This window comes from Papaver somniferum, chromosome 11, assembly GCF_003573695.1.
Source record: "Papaver somniferum cultivar HN1 chromosome 11, ASM357369v1, whole genome shotgun sequence".
NCBI classification, from domain to species: domain Eukaryota; kingdom Viridiplantae; phylum Streptophyta; class Magnoliopsida; order Ranunculales; family Papaveraceae; genus Papaver; species Papaver somniferum.
Genome location: NC_039368.1, coordinates 284,400 through 305,216, shown reverse-complemented (window position 1 = coordinate 305,216; position 20,817 = coordinate 284,400). Strand labels below are relative to the sequence as shown.

Below are 20,817 nucleotides of genomic sequence, written 5' to 3'. Positions count from 1 at the left end.
TTATCTCCCCCTTTGGCTTGTTAGATGTTTAGTTGAAACCATAAATATTATAAGTTGATGGGATTAGTTCCTCATCTCTACCACCCAAAGTCTTGTATGTGTGATAAAACAGAATATCAACTGAACTACCAGGATCAATCAATATCCTATTGATGGACCATGTGTCTGCGTTCTCCTCTTCATCATCATCATCTTTTGTTTTTCGATTGATTTCTAGCTTGACCACTAACGGGCTATCGTGCAGTTCTCCACCTCCTGGTAGTTCTTCTGCGTTAAAGGAAATAGGTTTCTTTTTCCATTCCTTCAAGGGAGATATCTTCGTAAGGTTCAGTATCTCTCTTCCATCAGCGTCTCTTGCATAAACTCGGCTCAAGACATTATCATGGAAATCTTCTATGCTTTTAAAAGAATATATTATGGAATTACAATATAGATTTTTTGCCTTCGCTCCCACTTCAATCGAATATGTATTCCTTCTTATCTCCGCACCTGGTGCGCGACCTTCTGGTGGTGGTGGTGGTGGTGGTAAATTCTACGGTTGCTTTACCAGAAAGTGATTTAACTTCCCCTGATCAATCATTCTTATTATGATTTTTTTCACATTCCTACAGTTGTTTGTTGTGTGACCATGGAAGCGATCATAAGCAAAGAATTCTCTACTTCTCCTCCCGAGTGGTAGTTCATTTCCCATATTTGGTGGTGCTGGTATTTCTTCCATCAAGATAATGGCTTCCCAGATTTTGTCTATTGCAGTATTTAGATGCGGCATATTTATGTGCTCCCAGACTACTTTATTATTTCCTTGACCTTGATTATAATATTGCTTTTTGGCTTCCATATCCTTCTATCTAGTTATCAAGTCTTTGAATTTTATTATTTACTCCACGATTATTGAACTGTGTTTCTCTTTCAAATTCTTCTTGATCCTGACTACCCATTGCTACTAGCTTCTGTTGATCTTCAACCATCACGTTTTCTTGTCTTCCTTGAGATGTGCTTGTAACTGTGTTTGTTATTTTTGTGAGTAGACTTGCATTCCCTGCTTTTGTACTTGTGTTCGCAACAGGATAAAATTCCATTTCTTTCTGCTTTTCTTCAAGAGCAATGTACTCCTCCTGATACTCGCGTAGTTTTGTCATTGATATGGTATTTTGATTCTGAATATCTGTGTATATAGCAAGTATATTGGAAAGAGTGCATTAATGAATGCTAGTATGAGGTTTCTCTCGTCTACTCGACCATCCATGTCACTAAACATGGTTCTCCACCGCATGGTTAAGCTTTGCAGGCCCTCATTTGTCCTTCTTCGCAGACCAAACACCTCATATATGCGTGGGCGTAATTACTGATATATGCTCCTAGGAATACTGACCGTAGATGGTTAAATGACCTTACTTTTCCCGTGGGTTAGCCCTCGAACCACTTCAGAGCTTCTCTTGATAAGCTAGATGGAAAATATTTGCATAAAACTGTATCATGATCTTCCCACTGTAATAAAGATCTCACATAAGCTTTTATGTGATGTATTGCACAGGTGGTTCCATCAAAAATATTAGTGAGCACAGGTAAATTTCACTTAGGTGGTATTCCCGTCATCTGTATTTTCCTCGCAAATGGCGTTTTTCCAGCTTCTTCAATGGCCTCATCCAATTTTCGCTTTCCTCTCTCTCTTCTTGTTGTCATCATTTCTCTTACCTCTGCTAACTCTCTTAAGATTTGTTCATTCGCCACTAGGTATTGATGATGCGTCAACTGACGTGGCGCAGACGATGACGTGGAAGACGACATGTCGGATGACGAGGTCGTCTAAAGTGGGTGAACAAAACCCTGACATGGTTGGAAACTACTTAGAGTGGGTGTACGACACCTCCAATGTGGGTGACAACAACCATTGACGTGGGTGAACATACTTATTATGTAGGTGATAAGAACCACTGACGTGGGAGAATAGAACCGCTAACGTGGGTGAACAGAACATCTGACGTGGGTGAACACAACCTGATGTGGGTCAACGGAATTTTCCGTCAGACTTCGTTTTTTTTTTTTTAAAAAAAAAAATTTGTAATACTTTTCCCGAATTGTGGTCTTTCCTTTCAAACTTTTCGTAACAGTCTATCCGAACTGTTGTCTTCTCCATCAAACCTTCTTGCAACGATTTTCAGCTTGAACTTTCAACAATAATTTGATGTGGACTGTTATTGTTTCTCACGAACTTTTCTGCAAAAGTTTTCTATAACGGTTATTCGAGATGCCATTGCAGAACTTTTCTGGAAACTTTCGGGACGCTTTTATGAAGGTCTTCTCTTGGGGTTGTCGCCTCCCGTCTCTTTCGTACATGAAGACGGTGCAGGAAGCTGATGGAATCAACTAGAGATAGGTTGCTTGACAACCCGATAAACTAGGTGGTAATGATTTCGACAAACTAGGAATTCGAATATATTACCGTTTCGTTATCAGGGAACAAATTTCTTCGAACTTTGGATTGTACTTGTTGCAGATCGGATATCCTGGTAAGAGTTTTCGTGGTGTTTTCACTTTATCTTTTGTCGCGGACCTAACGTTCAAGCAACAATCATCGAACTTTGTAGTGATGCAGTTTCGGTGGCTTCCGAAGGTGATAGTTTCAGCAAATCTCAAACTTTGAAGCTGGACTTCAGCAGTTACAATCAACCAGACTCCAGTAGCTGCGATTAACTGGACTGCGATCAGCTGGACTGCAGCAATTGCGGCCAAAATTAGACTGCAGCAGTTACGATCAACTGGACTGCAACAATAATTGTTGAAGGCGTCCAAACTTCTTTCCGTCAAACAATATTTTGAAGTTTTCTGTACTACATTTCTCAACGAGAAAACACGATCTTTTTCGTAGATCCCCTTAGCCGGCGCCAATGTTTGTACCCAGAAATATTTTCAGGAACAAAACATATTCTATTTGGTGACGATGATGAAAACTAGGGTTTTACAGAAAACAAGCATAAAGAAGAGAAGCACGAATTTTACTTGGTTCGGCAAGTTTTGCTTATATTCAGACGAATCCCGTAGGGTGAGATTATTTTATTGATGTATGGATTACAATGGTTTTCTAATCCCTTTTTGGGTATGCTGGTGAATTTTCATGTATCCTGGCGTATCCCTTTAGGTTTGAGATTTCCCGCTATTTACACAGTTGAATATCTGTGTTAAACCCTAATTTCGGTACAAACTTCATATGGAAGCAACTTGGTTATCAAGTCATCCAGAAACTTCCAGTTGCTTCTTCCAGAGTTTTTACACAGTGTCGGTGGAAATGGGCCAAATTGACATGGGCTAGCGGATTTGACAAACGACCTTGACTTTGACTGGAAGGGTTGACTTTCTGTTGTTGACTGCAGCGCAGTTGGAAACATGGACGGAAACAGGTTGGCCGTTGGCTCTAAACTGGCTGGGAGCGTGGTTGGAAACAACCTGGGAGCGTGACTAGAAACTTGTTAGAAACATGGCTTCGACAGTTGGCCGACCATTGACTTTGATGGCTGATCGGCTGTTGAATTTGACTATTGATTGGTCGTTAACTTTTACCATTGACCGTTCGTTGACTTTGAACATTAACCAGCCGAAAAATTCAGTTATCCCATATACTGAGTTGGTTTTCTGAATGCCAGACATAAACGAGACCTAAATGGAGGTTCAAATAGCAATCAGGCCAAGAGTGTGGTACCGTTGTCATGGTGTATACAAAAAATACTTGAAATCAGAGCATATCCATTGACAACAAAATCTAATTATATCATTTTTGGGTTACATATGTTTAAAAAGATGAAGTGTCATATAATAACGCGTTCACGTGAATTACCCAGATGAGGTCGGATTTGAATGTTCTTGATTTGGGTAATTACAATAAATTGGTAGCAAATTTCATTTTTAAGTTGCAAATATGATCTCTATACGATATAAGTACCTGACAGTCTGGTAATCCATCTCTTCTTGACCATTATACTTAGAAACCTGTAACAGCAGAAATGCAAGTTTAAATTAATATTAAAAAGAAAAGAGTTCCAATACGAATTAATTTAATGCTAGGGAAGTTATATATATGCAAAAGAATGTGAAAGTATTTGCAGTTCACATCCAAATTTGGACTTTACTTGAATAGAATGGGAAGTGAAATTGCTTTGTTATCAAGAGGCAAATGTTCTCATAACCACACAATGTTGTTCTTATATAATATACACAATCAGGTTCACCTGGGCGATTGAGATAAAGGATTGAATTTGCAACATCACTATTTTGTAGCTGAATTTTCCATCACCACATTGCTTCTGAATACAGACAAATTAGACAAAGTAAGCACATCACTTTTCCTCTTTGAGATACTAAGTTTCACTAACAAAATTGAATATAGATGATGAACCCATCCCATCAGAGCATCGGCACAACAAAAAACTAACGAAAGAGAAGAAAGCAAAATAAATGCAGAAATCATTCAAAGCCAAATGAAAATCTTAATAGAATTTTACCAATAATTCTGTTAAAGATGCAACTGCATGATAAATATGACCATATATATGTTCAACGACGTTTATATCAGAAGTATATATGCCATGCTTACAGTGCCTAGTTCGATAACCCAATCTAATATTATATATTCTAAATGCGGATAGGATGTGGAGGTACCTTACCGTGTTTGGATGCCATTCAATGAAGAAACAACTGGAGACAATAAGTACACAAAAATTCTGAATTAAAACTGCAAACATGTTATCATATGCACACACATCAGAATCAAAAATCCAACAAACTTGCCAATATCCTGTAAAAGCTTAGACAGATGATAAGACTTTATTGAATGTACTAACCTTGATATAAACTTGATATAAACTTTTTCACCATTGCCGTCCATGTAGTACTAAAAATACATCTTTATATTCTTAGAGGGATTGATTCTCTAAAGCCGGCTTAAACCTTTTTTAAGCCTTTCCAGAACACACTGATGGAACAAACTGAATGGGTTTTATCTACCATAGATATTATCACGATTTTCATTAAAAAGAAAACTAGCAAAATCCTTGAGATTTTAGTTTACTTGAGGGAAGACATCATCAAGAAGAAGGATTTTCTTTGCCGTGTAGGGTTTCATGGGAGAGAAAGAGAAGAAGGAATAGAGAGGCGGAAACGTGCGAGTGAAAATTAGATAAGGCTTTTGTATGATTTTTGGGTAGGTACTAACACTTACCCCATTTCGTTGCACCAAAAAAACACCGAAAAGATCTTAAAATCCACCAATCCTATTGATCTATATTTTTTCAAGTGAGGCCGAAAATTCTAGAATTCGAGCTTTCTTCATTTTCTTAACCACAATTTTCTAAATTGTCCTCAATATATATAATAATAATATACAATAGTATAATAAAAGCGATAATAATGCAAGTTTAATCCACTCGCAGTTTGATTTCAGACAAAACTCCAGTCTTTTCCCCCATGTCTTATTTATTTATTTCTTAAAAGAAAAGAATAAATGTTCTCCCTTCCCACAAAAACATTCACCACCTAGGTGGTGTAGAAAAACATTCTCCCTGCCTACAAAAACATCCACCACCTAGGTGGTGTTAGAATTTTGAGTAAAAAATCATTATACAAGCGAAAGTTTTCGCAAGTTTAAACTCAAGAAGTGTGTCTAGAAGTCATGCCTCTTCACCCATTAGACACTTAGTGAACAGGTGTTATGGAAAGTCAACATTTGACATGGTGAGTCACCTATGGATAAATAGCTGGACACCTTGTAGGGTCACCAATATCATGACTATGTATAAACCCATATATTAGTTTTGTTTTTTAAGAGAAGTTCGAAGAAATTAGTAAACAATTAAAAAACAGGTTTTTAAGTTAAGAGTCAGGGCCATATTTGTTAACATTTGCCGACCAAATGGTGTTATAGTGATACTTATACAAGATGTGATCGTTGTATTTTGAGAGATGGCATCTGTAACGGTGCTCGTTACATTTGCCGACCAAGTAGTGTTCTAGTGATACTTATACAGGACTTGATCGTTGTATTTTGGGAGATGACATCTGTAATGGTGAGCACCATATACAGGACAAATTGTTTTCAAGGTAAAAGGATTACCTTGGGTCGATAAACCCAATCCAAAAGGGTTTCTTACTTTTTTTTTTGTTAGAATTTTATTTATCGCATGGAAGTCATCTCGGAAAAGATTATCCAAAAGGTAGAACCGGTTGTTCTAGATCAAAAGATTCAAACTTTTTAGTTGTTCTTATGTCATGAATAAAAATAGTCCGTGGTGAGGACGAGTTTCAAACTCATCAAACTCGGGCCATTTGCATCATGATCCGATGACTTCATCAATGTACAACGTGACATCTAGTGTAAAACGCGCCGGCACTACACAACTTTTCCGGCGAAGTCACGTATTCATCTAGCGTGTTGTGTCTCATGTTGTATTGTGCTATAGATTTAGACATGTTGTGTCATATCCTGGTTGTGTTGTTTTTTGCCAGAAAAATAATCGTGTTATTTCATGTTAGACAGCCCTCGCAAACTTTATTAGAAATCGCATTAGGTTTTGGTTTTTAAGTTCAGATTCATCATTCATGATTCTTTTTGAGTTGTTTATAGTTTTTGAATAGGAACCTATCGTGTCTGCGATTTAAGTTTCTTGTGGATCCAGATATCCATCCTACAACACATGCATGCAGGATGCCCATCTAAAGAAGTAAAGATGAGAAAGTTACAGAAATAACTCGATAGGAAATAATTCAGCCAAGCTTTAAAAACGAACTATTTTCCTTTTTAGGCAATTTATTTTATATGACTGTGCATGTGTAATGTGCTGATTAGGCGCTTCGGCAGGCGTGTTTTCTTAAAGCTAGGAGTTTCAAAATTCTTAAAGACCAAACATGAAACACCAAGTGAAAATCAAATATTTCAAGGCGCTCCCGTTTTCTAGGGTTCTTTCATTAAGACCTGATTAACTATCTTAAACCCTGACTATAGCCCTGCGGACTTCATTTTTATCTAGGGACTACTTATTCTACAGACTTACTGTAGGAATAGAATATCGCATATAGTTTTTTATTGCATCACCATAAGACAACTCCAAAATCTCTTCTAGTGTTAAGAGATGCAAGATGATATACACAATTGAATGTTTTTTTTTACCAAACTAATATAAATATAAAACTAATTATATTTAAATCAGAGAGTTATTAATTTATATATCGGAAGGGACCTATAGAAGACTGAATTTTTTACTAATTTATAGATTTAACGAAATTAATTTAGCACATTGTCCCCGACTAGAGACCGATAAAATTTATTATTTTATCATTGTTATTGGTCAATCGCGGATTAGTTCATAGAAGTTCTACTATATTGCCATTTTATAGCTCGATATTTCTAGAATTCTAGGTACCAAATTACAAATAATATTTACTTATATTTTGCATAAGTTACTTCTGAACTTCAATAGTCGTATATCAGGTATCAAATTATAGAGTATCACTCTTTACATGAGTCATTATTGGATACAACTGTTTGACTAAATCTTGACCAGAGATGAACACCATTAGATTAGATTCTGTGGTCCTGCCTGCCTCTTGAGATCTGTGTAGTAGACTACTTACTCATCAGTAATATTTAGTAATAATCATCATTGAATAGTGGAGACCGGTACAGCCGAGACAACTGAGTTATCCACCTGGTTGGAAAATAGAACCGACTAATCTTGTCCTTGAGTATAGGTCATCACTTGATGATATGAAGAAGCCTCTACAATATTAATATTTGCATGCGGCACAATACCTTCATTTAAAGTTGGACCTACTGTTGCATGCTGATTTTGTAACTCCAAAAGAGTATTTGATGGTTGAATTTGATCCTGTTGAAGTCCTGGCTGCAATTGTTGTTCCACTATGCCAGGTCTTGACCCCCTATTATCCGGATTATTCCATGATGGAGGATCAGTGAGGGAGTTGGATGAAAGATACCCTCTTTGTTGTTGTAGGAGAAAGTTTTCAATCATCTCACCCTCAGCCTCCTTGTGATCTACAGTGTAACAACGTCCACATAGATTAAAAGGTTGCTTTTCATAAAAGATCCTCAGCCACGCTTCTTCATTAACAGCATTCTTAAGCCAGAAACCCTTCTTAACGGATCACGAATATCTAACAGCACCAGAACTTTCTGAACTTTACCTTTGGGAACAATGCAATCCTTAGGGTCAAGTTCTTTTACTTCACCCATTGCTGACGCTATGCCTGAAACTATAGGAGGATAGGAAAACTCTGGCTGCATGTTATACAAACGAAGCCACAAGAGAACTTTGGTAAGATCAACCAAACTTTTCGGGATAGACGGATCCTAGGGCACCAATACCATTAGGTCTCCTTCAACGAACCATGGACCAAATTTTAAGACCACCTCGTATTCTTCTAGCGAGTAGAATTTTATCATGAACGTATCATCATCCTCCTTTTTAATAAAGATGTCTTTGCTTTTAACTCATAACTTTTTCAATTGCTTATCAAGTTCAGTAACAGTAAAAAATTTGATAGAGTATATTTTACCTAAAAAACTGAACTTCCAGTTAGCAGCACCTTGGACCATATCCTCTGTTGTAGTATCAGGGAGTTTTAGAGATTTTAGCCTGCTGGAAAGCAGAGAACTTTCCATGTCTTGGTACTGAGAAAAGTTGTGTTTTGTTGAGGGAATAAAAGAAAGATTTTGTGTCTCAGTGCAAAGAGATTTGTATGCAGAGAAGGAGGAGAAAATGATGAAGACCCAAAGAATATAAAATTGATAGCCGCTATTTCCATGAGTGAATGGTGGACACTTGTTGGGATTCTTGTTATTTTTGCAAGTCCTAATGATAGGGTTAGGGTGATAACGGCAGCTAGACTTCAAAGTTTCCATGAGCGTGGGAGAGAGATGTCAGGGATTATCAGAGTAATTAATGATTATAAAAAATTTAGATAAATCCGTTGTGAGAAGAGGGAAATCTGCGCATATATTTGGAGTTCTGAATCAAATTATTTTCGGATGATAAAGATATAGTCAGGCAAAACCACTCTAACTCTTCAAGCTGTCATCCTAGAGCACCACCGACCTAGTAAGAAAAAATAGAAAAATGATTAGAAAAATCAGATCAAAGACAATATGGTAAAAGAAGAGATTAAGACATGCAAAAGGATTAAAAATTGATCAGAGAGGGGAAAATTATTGAGAAGATTTAACAAGGTTTTCAATAAGTTACTCCGGTTCACTGGTTTGTGTTGGTTGAAATAATTAATTTTTTGAGTTACTTGGCCACGTTTTAACAACTCCACCTTTGTTTACATTCCGATTAGTCGAAGAGTTGAAAATGTAATGCAAAGGATGGTCGAATCCTTCCTCATCAGTTTAACTCATGCAATAATGTTTCATTCACAGGTTGATATCTACGGGATGCACCGATAGTATAGACATGATTTTCATCAGAAAACAAAAGGATACAAATAAATAATTGGGTTTCTGATAAGCAGAGTTTCAGAAATTTTGACCAATTAAATAGATACAAGTGGGTTTACAATACCAATCCAAACAATATGATTGGAGATGACTTCTAAATATTCCTAAAATGATGAAAATATTCTCATCCACACCGTTCAAGGATGTCTTTCTAACTAATATAAGTTGGAAACACACCACGATCGGTTGGAGATGCTCTAAAATCTTTGCAATCTCCTTTTTAGTAGCATTTGGCTAGTGTAGTTTCATTTCCAAAAAAAAAATTCTGAATACAATTTTTTTTTATAAGTTCAATCTCCCAACATGAATTCATAGTTTTAATCCAAATAATCTACCTAACTAAATTAATTAAACTAAATATGTTTAATTAATCAAGAATAGTTGGTCGTTTTTGAAAATACTAAAGGTATTGAGTTTTACTTCACAATAGGCGTGTTTTGTTTTATATGTTATACCCCAGTCTCGGCAGGCATAAAAATTCCCACCGAAATTATTATGTCTTAATAACATTCGGATATGTCATATGTGTCGGCGGATTGAGTTCCGTCCGGATATATCTCTGAACAATGCTTCCGGATATGTAACATTATTGGTTCTCTTTAAAGTCGATTCACTGCCACGCGTCCCTCCACATTTTCTCTCCTCATCAAATCTCTTCAGGAGAAACTTCTCTCAGACATCATGATTTGGTGACACGATCATTCAATTGATTGGATGAACATTCCCGGAATTCCATCTACATTAAACTCTTTCCTTCTACACAGTACCCAAATTACCAAACTACCCATGTCCCATCACTTCCACAATAAGCCATTTAATGCATTTAATTGACTTATATTTCCGTCCCTGTCCTTTCCTCTACAGTCACCAAATCCTTTACAACCCTACATCTTCCTAGTAGCCTTAATCCAACGAACCACACTCATCACTAAGCCGCCACGCAATCACACACACCAGGACCCACACAACCCCACCTGGGTCCCACAGTAATCACAACGTGCTGGTACCACCAAGGGCAATATCGTCATTTCCAAGACCTTTCAAGTCCTTCAAAAAGACTGTAGTGTAAGTTAGCATTAGCCGTTAGGCAGGCAAGATCCGCTGATTCTGATTCTCTCTCCCCCACCGATTCATCCCAATTTCCGACTCGGTAAAAAAAAAGGAAAAAAGAGTGGCGCATATTAATTGGTAGGTACAGTGGGAATTAATCCGATTCCTGATATAGTGAGTTGGTAGTGCGTATGTCGATATCACACGCATCACCAAGTGCTGGGAATTTGGCATCAATGGGGACGAATTCGAATTCGTCATCTTCGAATTCGATTTCGTCAATGTTGAATAGACAAGTGAAGGTCATTCCATTACAACATCCTTCGACTTCTTCGAATCAGCAATCATCATCGTCGAGTTCGAGCAGTGAGAATTCTGTTTTTAAGAAATGGAAAACGAAGGCAGAGAGAATGACGTGGTTGGAATGGATGAAATTCTTTTTTCCATGTATAAGATGGATATCTACTTATAATGTTTCTGAGTATCTTCAACCTGATCTAATGGCTGGTATTACTGTTGGTATTATGCTTGTTCCTCAGGTATGAGTCTCCTCATCTCTGAATTTTAGGTTTTTTTTTTGGAAGATTATTTGATGCAAATTGTTAATTTGGTTTAAAATTGTGAATGAATGATTGAAATGTAAATATTTTGAAAATTTCAACTTAAGTCAAGATTGAAATTTTCTACCAAAGTTGAATTAGTCAAACTGTAAATTTGTCTTTTCATGGTTGAATGTTAGTTGTGTGTATACTGTTGATGTTGAGTAGTAATTTTGTGTGTGTGTGTGTGTGTGAATAATCAGGCAATGTCATATGCAAAATTAGCTGGGCTTCATCCAATTTATGGACTTTGTAAGTGTTTTTCATATCGAATTCAAGCTGATATTTGTAACATTGAGATAGCATTTGTGTTTTTGTTGATTTGATTAGTGGGTGTTTGATGGGATTGATATGGTTCTAAATTTTCGGTTTTGGTTTTGGAATAGATTCTGGGTCGATTCCTATATTTATCTACGCAATATTTGGGTCGTCTAGGCAGCTAGCAATTGGTCCTGTCGCATTGGTTTCGCTACTGGTGTCTAATGTACTGGGGAAAATTGCTGATCCGACGGATGCATTGTATACGCAACTTGCGATACTGTTGGCACTTATGGTTGGAATTTTGGAATGTGTAATGGGAATTCTAAGGTATGATCATTTTTTATAGTGTATCTGTTTTCTGCTTTAAACATCAGCTTACACACATACGACACACAATAACAAGAATCCTCATTTTGTCACACATTTAGCTTTAAATGGGTTTCAGGTCTTTCACAACTATGTCCTGTCTACTTATTGCATTAAAGACCAGCATACCATAATCGATTACTGATAACAGTACAAATAAATCATATTTGAACTCTTATCCCTCCCTGGACTTACTCGATATGTCTGTGAATATTGCATTATGAAGCTATACATGATTCATCCTTGGATAAGAATTGATCAATGCTGCTGTTCTATAATATCTTATATAATATGAGGCACACTTATGACGGTCTTTTACTAAATGTATCCGATTATTGGTGTAGGCTTGGATGGATTATACGCTTCATTAGTCACTCTGTGATTTCTGGCTTTACAACTTCTTCAGCCATTATTATTGCCTTGTCTCAAGCCAAATACTTCTTGGGATATAGTATTGTTCGAAGTAGTGAAATCATACCACTTATTGAAAGTGTCATTGCTGGTGCCCATCAGGTATGCTTCGTATTTCTGAAATGATGGCTGCTTCATTAGGTTGGTGCGTGAAGTAACACTAATTTTATGTATCCATGAAAAATTCTACCTTTCTTGATCCTAAATTGGCTTTTTTTCAACTGGTTTTAGAGTTCAGAGCCCTTCCATTTTAGCATAGTACTCATTCTAATTTTTATGAAGGCGTCAGCAGGCTTTGTGACCATGAGCATGGTTTTCCTTTTGTAGTTTAACTGGCGTCCTTTTTTAATGGGATCAAGCATTCTCGCGATTCTTCTTATAATGAAGCACTTGGTAGGGTTACTACTCTCATCTAGTACTCTAGTTTCTAACTTTGTATGTAGTATACCGTTGTTTGTACAAATGAATCAGTTGGTAGTTTCCGGTCATTAATGTCACAGGGAAAAACACTAAAGTCGTTGAGATTCTTACGAGCTGGTGGTCCTCTTACAGCAGTAGTTCTGGGTACTGCTTTTGTGAAAATATTCCATCCGGCTTCCATTTCTGTGGTAAGAATCAGCTACCTCAGTATCATCTGAACATTTCTGGGTACTAGTAATCAGAATTTGTAATTGATATCCGAGCATTGGTGGTGTAGGTGGGAGATATACCACAAGGCCTTCCCAAGTTTTCAGTCCCTAAAAGTTTTGATCATGTGAGGTCTTTAATACCCACTGCTCTTCTAATTACGGGTGTCGCTATACTGGTAAGTGGCTATTGATTCGTTTCTGTTTTCTTATCCATGCTGTTCATCTTGAAGCTCCTTTAAACGGTTGAAGTACAATTCTTATGGCAGGAATCTGTTGGAATTGCAAAAGCTTTAGCAGCGAAGAATGGATATGAGTTGGATTCAAATCAAGAGGTATGGACCGAAAGAATTGTTTACTGCCACTTAAGTGAAAATACATGATACTTTAACTCGCTTTTCTTTCCTTGCAGCTCTTTGGTCTTGGTGTGGCAAACATATGTGGTTCATTCTTCTCTGCATATCCTACAACAGGTAAGATGCTTACAAATCTACATATGTGGTTGCTAGCATTTGAAGTGTGTACTTCAAATTCTTATTTGACCCTTTGTTTTCGCTCAAAATGAGGATACGTTTCACTAAGCCACCAGGTTACTTACGATGATATTTTCGTGATGCAGGATCATTTTCCAGGTCAGCTGTAAATCATGAGAGTGGAGCAAAAACTGGCCTAGCGGGGCTTACCATGGGAGTCATAATGTGTTGTGCTCTTTTGTTCATGACGCCATTATTTAGAGACATTCCACAAGTAAGATATTATCATGATTTTTATAACTACTTCTTATCAAAACTTGATGTGGAAGCCACCACTGAAGCTTTTTTATCTGGTTTCCTGTACACCAGTAGTATCAATGTTGGTGAATAGTACAATCTCCAAGATTTCGATATTTCACTAAAGATATTTGTGATGTGAATTATGAGATTCTTGGTGTTGATCGATGTAGTTTTATGTGGCTTCTCTGAAGCTATTAGGCTTTAAGAAGCACTCCTTAACCACTTCACAATTTGATATTGGTAAATAGAGCATTTACCATGAGCTGCTTATTTCTTTTTGCAGTGTGCTCTGGCTGCTATCGTGATTTCCGCTGTAATGGGTTTGGTAAGTACGCCAATTGTACCTAAATGGGGGTCAATAAATTTGGTCTTTTTTTTTCCACTCATTGGTGGTTATAAACATGCTTAATGGAGTTGTTCATAAAATAAAGTTCCTTGTTGAAGTATGATGATGATTTTGCCAGTTCCATACACAGTTGCATCCTAAAAATAAGCGGATTGAACCATTTCTTCTGACTTTTTTTGTACCCCAACTCTTTCAGGTGGATTATGATGAAGCCATCTTTTTATGGCGTGTGGACAAGAAAGATTTTTTTCTTTGGACTGTTACCAGTGTCACAACCCTGTTTCTTGGCATTGAGTATGGCGTCCTTATCGGGGTATGATTCAATCAAATTGCATTGTCATATTGGGATTCATTCCTTAAAATGCAGTTCGATATAAGTTACTGTGGTAGTCTAACCATCTGTGCCTCGTCACCTGTTGATGTCTAAACAACTTAGTACCCCTATAATACGGCATAAGCTCTTCTTATTAATCTGGTTGCAGGGTTTTAAAATTTGTAGGTGGGTTTCTCCCTTGCGTTCGTCATCCATGAATCAGCAAACCCACACATTGGTAAGTAGCCTTTTTGGATTTTGAATGGACAAAATGTCGGAAACCCAGACACATTGTGTTTCTCCTGTCTCTATGTTTTTAGTTACATTCTTCATTTCAAGTCTGAAACTACCTGTTAGAGTTCTCCTAATGATTTAATTGTTGTCATTTCAGCTGTCTTGGGGCGTCTTCCTGGCACCACGGTTTACAGAAACAGCAAACAGTATCCAGAAGCATATACATATCATGGGATTGTGATTGTGAGAATTGATGCACCTATCTATTTTGCAAATACAAGCTTTATAAAAGAAAGGTGAATACCGAGCTCCTTCTCTATGAAAAGTAAAAAAGATGACATATCCAGTTCGTATTCGGGGATAATACCCATTGTTAGAGGCTATGGCTATTGCAGAAACAAAATGTGAATTTATCATTTGTTGTTGGGTTGCTAGGCTACAGGAATTTGAAATCAATATTGATGATGGGTCAAACAAACGTGGACCAGAAGTTGAAAGAATTTACTTTGTGATATTGGAGATGGCACGTAAGTATGACGAGTTTGGACTTGCTTGAACTAGAATTTTTCTTCCCTGTTGCAATTAGAGACCACGCTTACATTTTATGCTTATTGTTGCAGCTGTTACATATATCGACTCCAGCGCTGTTCAAGCAATAAGAGACCTGCATCAGGAGTACAAATCACGGGACATTCAGGTGGATTTTCTCTCGTAAAGATATTAACTTATAATTACAACTTGTTTACCCTTTATCTGTTCCTGGGTCGTAATCGCTAACAATTTTTTGTTTTCTGAGCAGATTGCTATTTCGAACCCAAACAGTGAAGTACTGCTGGCTCTCGCGAATTCTGGTGTATTTGATCAGATTGGAAAAGAGTGGTTTTTTGTTAGAGTTCATGATGCCGTTCAAGTTTGCCTTCAGCACGTTCAGAGCTTAAATGAATCACCAAAATCAATCGATTTATTAAATGAGAAGAAATCAAATTTCTTCCAGAGGTTAAGTAGACATCAAGAAAGCGATGGATCACCAAGCACAGAACCGGAGTCTGGTAATAAGGAAACTCGGATCTTTATACATCCAGACGAGACAGGGGATCGAAGACCTGACAGGCCAATAAGTTTGTTTGGAAGGCAATGGAGAGCAGGGGAAAGCGAGAAGAACCCGCAGACTGAACCATTGCTTCCCCCGAAAGATTGACATCTTAACTCTATCATCCCATACCGTTCTCATATCCCTTCGTGTGATTCTTCCATTTTATCCTAGTTTTATTCATCTGGCAAAATATTTGTATCATAAATTTTGATTGGCGGGAGAAGATCGCTGATTTGTCCGGTCGCACCAAAAGCTTTTCAACAATGGCGTTCGGCACATTCAGGTTTTCGACATTACATTCGGCACATTCTGCAGTATATATTGTTGTTTGTATAATTTATTGTGGTCATATATATATATATATATATGACTTCTGTAACATTTGATTTCTGTCTATATATAGTGATATCAGTTTTGTAATATTCAGTTGATATTATGATTTGATCAATTCTTGTTATTGTGTTAGATGTTTGTCAATCTATACAGACTTGAAACAATGTAATCACTTAATAAAATTGTCTTTTTTGTCAAACTTTTACAGTCACCTTTACAATGTTTGGATAAAATTGTTTCTTTTGTCGAACTTTTACATTTATTACTGTTAACTATATTGATAACAACCTGCTATTCTAACAGCAACACCACCATGTCTCATTTCTTAGTAGCAACACAAAGAATAGACCCCAAATTAAATATCTCCTTTGCATAATTTTTGCACCTTCTTTTACATTATTATTATTATTATTATAAATTTTTTCCATTAACGGGAGAACGATGATTATATGAAACTAGTTGGAAGTCTAATAAGTTAGGCTCCAACGATATATTACTACATTAATTGAACAGGTTGTTGTGCTAGCCTACCAGCGGGTCTCATGGGTAACCTTGTCAAGGGGAGCCGAAACGGCGGACTGGGGGCGAGATTGTGGCACAAGGAGGGCAAGCTAACAACACCTTCCATGTTATTATTATTATTATTGTTAGTTTGTCACCCGTGCGATTATTTCTTGCATATATGGAATAAATAAATAACATTTTAGCCATGCAGCTGTTCTTTGAATTGTCGGCAAAAAATAGGCCTAGTTTATTTACATAAGTAACACAATTCAAAGAGTGGAACAAATTCTACATGGACAGTATATTGCTTTAAAATAACACAAAATTGGTTAAAAAGACCAAAATCAACAATTTTTGGGTGAAATGGATAGTTAGATTTTGATATTGTTTAAATGGCCAAAAATATAAAAATAGGCAGGATGTAACCAATTTCATCGTGTCTATTTTCAAATATTTTTTCTTATTTTTAATTTAAACAGGATGTATCCAGTTTCATCCTTGCTATTTTTTAAATTTAAGATAGGATGAAACCAGTTTCATTCTTACTATTTTTTTTGACCATTTTATCCAACCTATTTTTTACCTGTCCATTTGAACCGTGATTTAAAAATATTTGGACAAATGACCCATTTTCCGTTAAAATAAAAACAAACTATAGAGACTAATATCAGCGTCTTATGCAGAGTGTAGGGTCTGAGTTGCATATTTCACCATCTTTAAGGTTGTGGCAATTCCTGAACCGGCCCCATCAAACCCCCACCAATATCAATTTTCTTTTCGGTAATGGGTTCCATTAGTACCAGTCAAAAGCTATACACATCCTCGATGCTCAGTAACAAAAAGAAGGAATATCCAAGATGGACATTGAATAGATGAATCTAAAATAAATATGATCATAATGATAAAATGAAATTTGTATAAAAAGATCAAATTGAAGATAATACTAAACACAAGCCCACTATCATAGTTTTGCTCACTTTCAGATTTATCGTCAACAAAATTGCTCTGGATTGATTAACAATGTCAAACAGATGCATTTTTAAACAGTTCACCATCCCTTTTAGTGTCCATACTTACACAGATATGCTCATTTTAATCACCTTGGTGGCTTGGTCTGAGTTACATTTTGTAAAATTTACCCATTTTAGGAAACAGTTACCGAGTATATAAGTTCAACCCGATACTAACCACTAATCCTTAAACTGAATCATTATATGTAAGAAAACTTAAATTTGTTATGAACGTAATAAGGTCAAACAAATAAAACCTATATCCATGTCCCCTAAATTTGGCATAAGGTCTTAAAATGGAAGTCATGGCCATCGAATTAAAAATAGGTTATAAGAACGTAAGTATCTACATATATTAAGAATCGTAAGTATCCCTGTTAATTTAGGAACCTTATATTAGTTTCTCAAAACTATAGAATATATGCATAACCGTTTTTCACCCGTGCGATGCAGGCTTGTCGAACGCGTGCGTTACAGTGAGTGATTCTTATTGGATGCCAGATCCCCAAACGTTTGTCATTTGAAATCATGTAAACAGTCATCAGCGTCAGCACCAGCTCGATACACTTGTGTAATAACTTGCCGCAAGTTATAATGATGTTTCTTGAGAGCACCATTACAGAAATCTTCCCTTCATTACCCAAAAAAAAAAAAAAATTCTGTAAAACAAATTTAACACAAACATAAAAATATATTAAGTCAAGAAATAAATTAATACATCATATCAAACAAAAGAAACATAATTCTAGAGATGAGGAATTAAGATTTGTTGATCTTTCTTTTTAAACAATGCGTTCAAATGAAAAACATCATTATTAAGAGAAATCAAACAGTAAAGAAAACCATTTCTTTTGAACCACATCAGCACACAAAAAAAAAATTACTCCAAATACAAATTCTAAGACTCTAAGACATGAGTTTGGGAGTTTCACCTAGTTTACTTAGCTTTCTTAAACTTCCAACTTTAAACATAACAAAAGTAAATCAAAAACCACGTCTGAAAACAATTCAAACATATAATTACTTAAAAAAAGATCATTTAGCTCATCTCATGTAAAAATATGTACAAAACATACTCAAATTGATTTTTCCAATCCACAAAAAAATAAAAACTACCCGATACATAATTAAATGAATGTGGCTAAAAATATAATCGATAACGAAAACCGTGATTATCAATGCAAAGATTCAAGTTTTTGGTTTTTAAAAAATTTAAGCAAATATGTTAATAATTAATGAGAATAAGATCATTAACATGTAAAATTCTAACCAAAGAAGATTTAGAATACATGAAATTATATTTTCACTACAATAAGAAGGAAGAAAATCCTAAACTAGGGTTTAACAATTGAATCAACCTTTGAATTTGTATCATTATATGCAATGGTTTAGGGTCATCCTTTAACCCCGACTCTTCATAAATACCAAAAAAAAATACCAAGAATATTGTGAAGAAAAAGGACTTCATTATATATACCTTGAATGAGTTTGCTACAAAATAGTATATTATTTTTTAGCTCAGTTGTCGCAGCCATCGACCACACCTTGGATCTTAGCATCCATTGATCACACCTTGGAGCTTCGCGCATAAATAAATATGCCGCTGCCATTAGAGATTCATCCAAAACAAAAACGAAATTTTTAAAAAAGAAATATAAAATAAAAAACAATCAAACACTAGCAAAAGTAAAACAAAACAAAAAATAATCTCGAACTTTGTCGGGGTTGGCTTGAGTGCTTTATATAGGGAGTGACCAAGCTCCAAATTTATATTAAGAATGAAAAATCTTGTGGATCTTTTTACAGGCAAAGATAAAAAATGTTTATATATTATTTTCGGAATATAATTTTTACAATATTGTTATTCAATTCTCCTAAAATGTAATTTTGGATATCAATATTATTCTCATATATTTGTAATTAGTGGTTGCAAATATTTTTCTATAAAAAATTAATTACATATCAAAATTAGAAATTGACTTTATTGTTTTTTTATTTTATTTTACACGTATTTTTATTTCAATAGAAAAAGGAAGCTTTCCTTTTTCTATTGGCTGTAAAAGTTCTTTTGTTTTAGAAAACAATATCCCAAAAAATACGACTCTTTTTTTTAATTTTGGATAGCTAAATTATTCTCATATATCACCATAATTAGTGATTACAAATATTTTTGTATATTTTGTTGGAAAAAAAATGGGTTTCACAAAGGATGAATGACACAGAGAAGAAAGTGTTGCACTCCAAAACTTTCAAGGCTTGTATAAATTTCTTTTAGACAAATATTTCTACCCTCCCAATAACAATTGGCGATTACAACAGGTATGCGAAATATTGCCTTCAGTATACAATGAAAGCCCTGCAACGAAAACTGAATTCAAGGTTTGTACCCCTTGATTCAATCAAGAACACACAAAGAGATTTCTGATTTCTGATGATGCTTTTTGAAATAGAGAAAACAGATTGATTTTTCTTATATGTTAAACGAAACTGGGAGAAGCTATTTATAAAGGGTTTTGCACCTGTTGGGAATAGGTTTTTTATTCGCCAACAGGTTTCTATTCACGAAACGTCAGGTTCCTTCATCAACAGACATCAATGGTGTCTTTTGGATTCGAAATTTTCGAACAGGCTTTTATCGACCACAGCCTGGGGGGCGATGCCCCCCCAGGACCCCCCTTTGGTTAGCGGCGTTGAAAATATTCCAACATTCTCCCCCTATTTTCAAAAACCATAAAACAAAGTTAAAACTTTTAAATCAGAGTGACTGCATCACCGAAGTGACTGCCTACGTACCCGAGTGGGATCAAGCCAACGTAGTTCAAGCACATTTGAGACTAAGCATCATCGTTGAAATCAACACATAAATGATAGGTATTTTTTGGATTTGAACCTTCACTTAGTGTAAGAAACTCAAAGCCTTATCGAGGTTCTATGGTGAAACCAGTCTTGAACCAAGTACCCCTTATGATAAAACCGGAGTCTCCACACATATTGATTTCATAAAATCATGTGTTCTGTAGCCAAGCACGTTAATGGCCATGTGCTTATATCCTTGTTCATGAGTCTTCTTTAGAGAACGGTCTTCTTCTCTTAGGAAACGGCCTTATTTCCATACTCATATAGGTAAGTCTCGAAGGTGTTTCTGCGATACACCTTTTACTAATCATAGACTCATTAAGGATTTACATCCATCCTATTTTCTTGCAGAAACCAGCACTAATAAGAAATGGGAAGTTTTTATATTAGTGCTCCATAATCCACATCCATAACTTGTTGGTACCACATTGAACCTTGTTTATCCTTTTCAAAACATAGGTTGGGTTTCTGCTATGGGAGATCAAACTTCCTTCACAGACCTTAGTCCCATTTCTTTCCTTTTTATTGAAACCACTGAAC

At 36.0% G+C, this 20,817-nt stretch overlaps 1 protein-coding gene across 1 annotated transcript; it reads left to right on the top strand.

Moving 5' to 3' along the window:
• The first annotated feature begins 10,604 nt into the window (after positions 1–10,604).
• LOC113323019 (sulfate transporter 4.1, chloroplastic-like) lies at positions 10,605–16,038 on the top strand. Its single transcript, XM_026571251.1, has 17 exons — positions 10,605–11,091; positions 11,355–11,403; positions 11,538–11,739; positions 12,123–12,291; positions 12,517–12,582; positions 12,690–12,797; positions 12,887–12,994; positions 13,085–13,150; positions 13,228–13,288; positions 13,435–13,562; positions 13,872–13,913; positions 14,131–14,247; positions 14,434–14,485; positions 14,639–14,777; positions 14,917–15,008; positions 15,102–15,178; positions 15,281–16,038. Exons 1-17 carry the CDS (start codon positions 10,744–10,746, stop codon positions 15,677–15,679), a joined length of 2,223 nt encoding a protein of 740 aa, XP_026427036.1. The 5' UTR covers positions 10,605–10,743; the 3' UTR covers positions 15,680–16,038.
• The last annotated feature ends 4,779 nt before the right edge of the window (positions 16,039–20,817 follow it).

Coding starts and splice junctions, on each gene's coding strand:
- LOC113323019 (XM_026571251.1), top strand. CDS start 10,744: ATGTCGATATCACACGCATCACCAAGTGCTGGGAATTTGGCATCAATG. Junction 12,798..12,886: donor ATCCGGCTTCCATTTCTGTG/GTAAGAATCAGC, acceptor TTGGTGGTGTAG/GTGGGAGATATACCACAAGG. Junction 13,563..13,871: donor TATTTAGAGACATTCCACAA/GTAAGATATTAT, acceptor TTCTTTTTGCAG/TGTGCTCTGGCTGCTATCGT.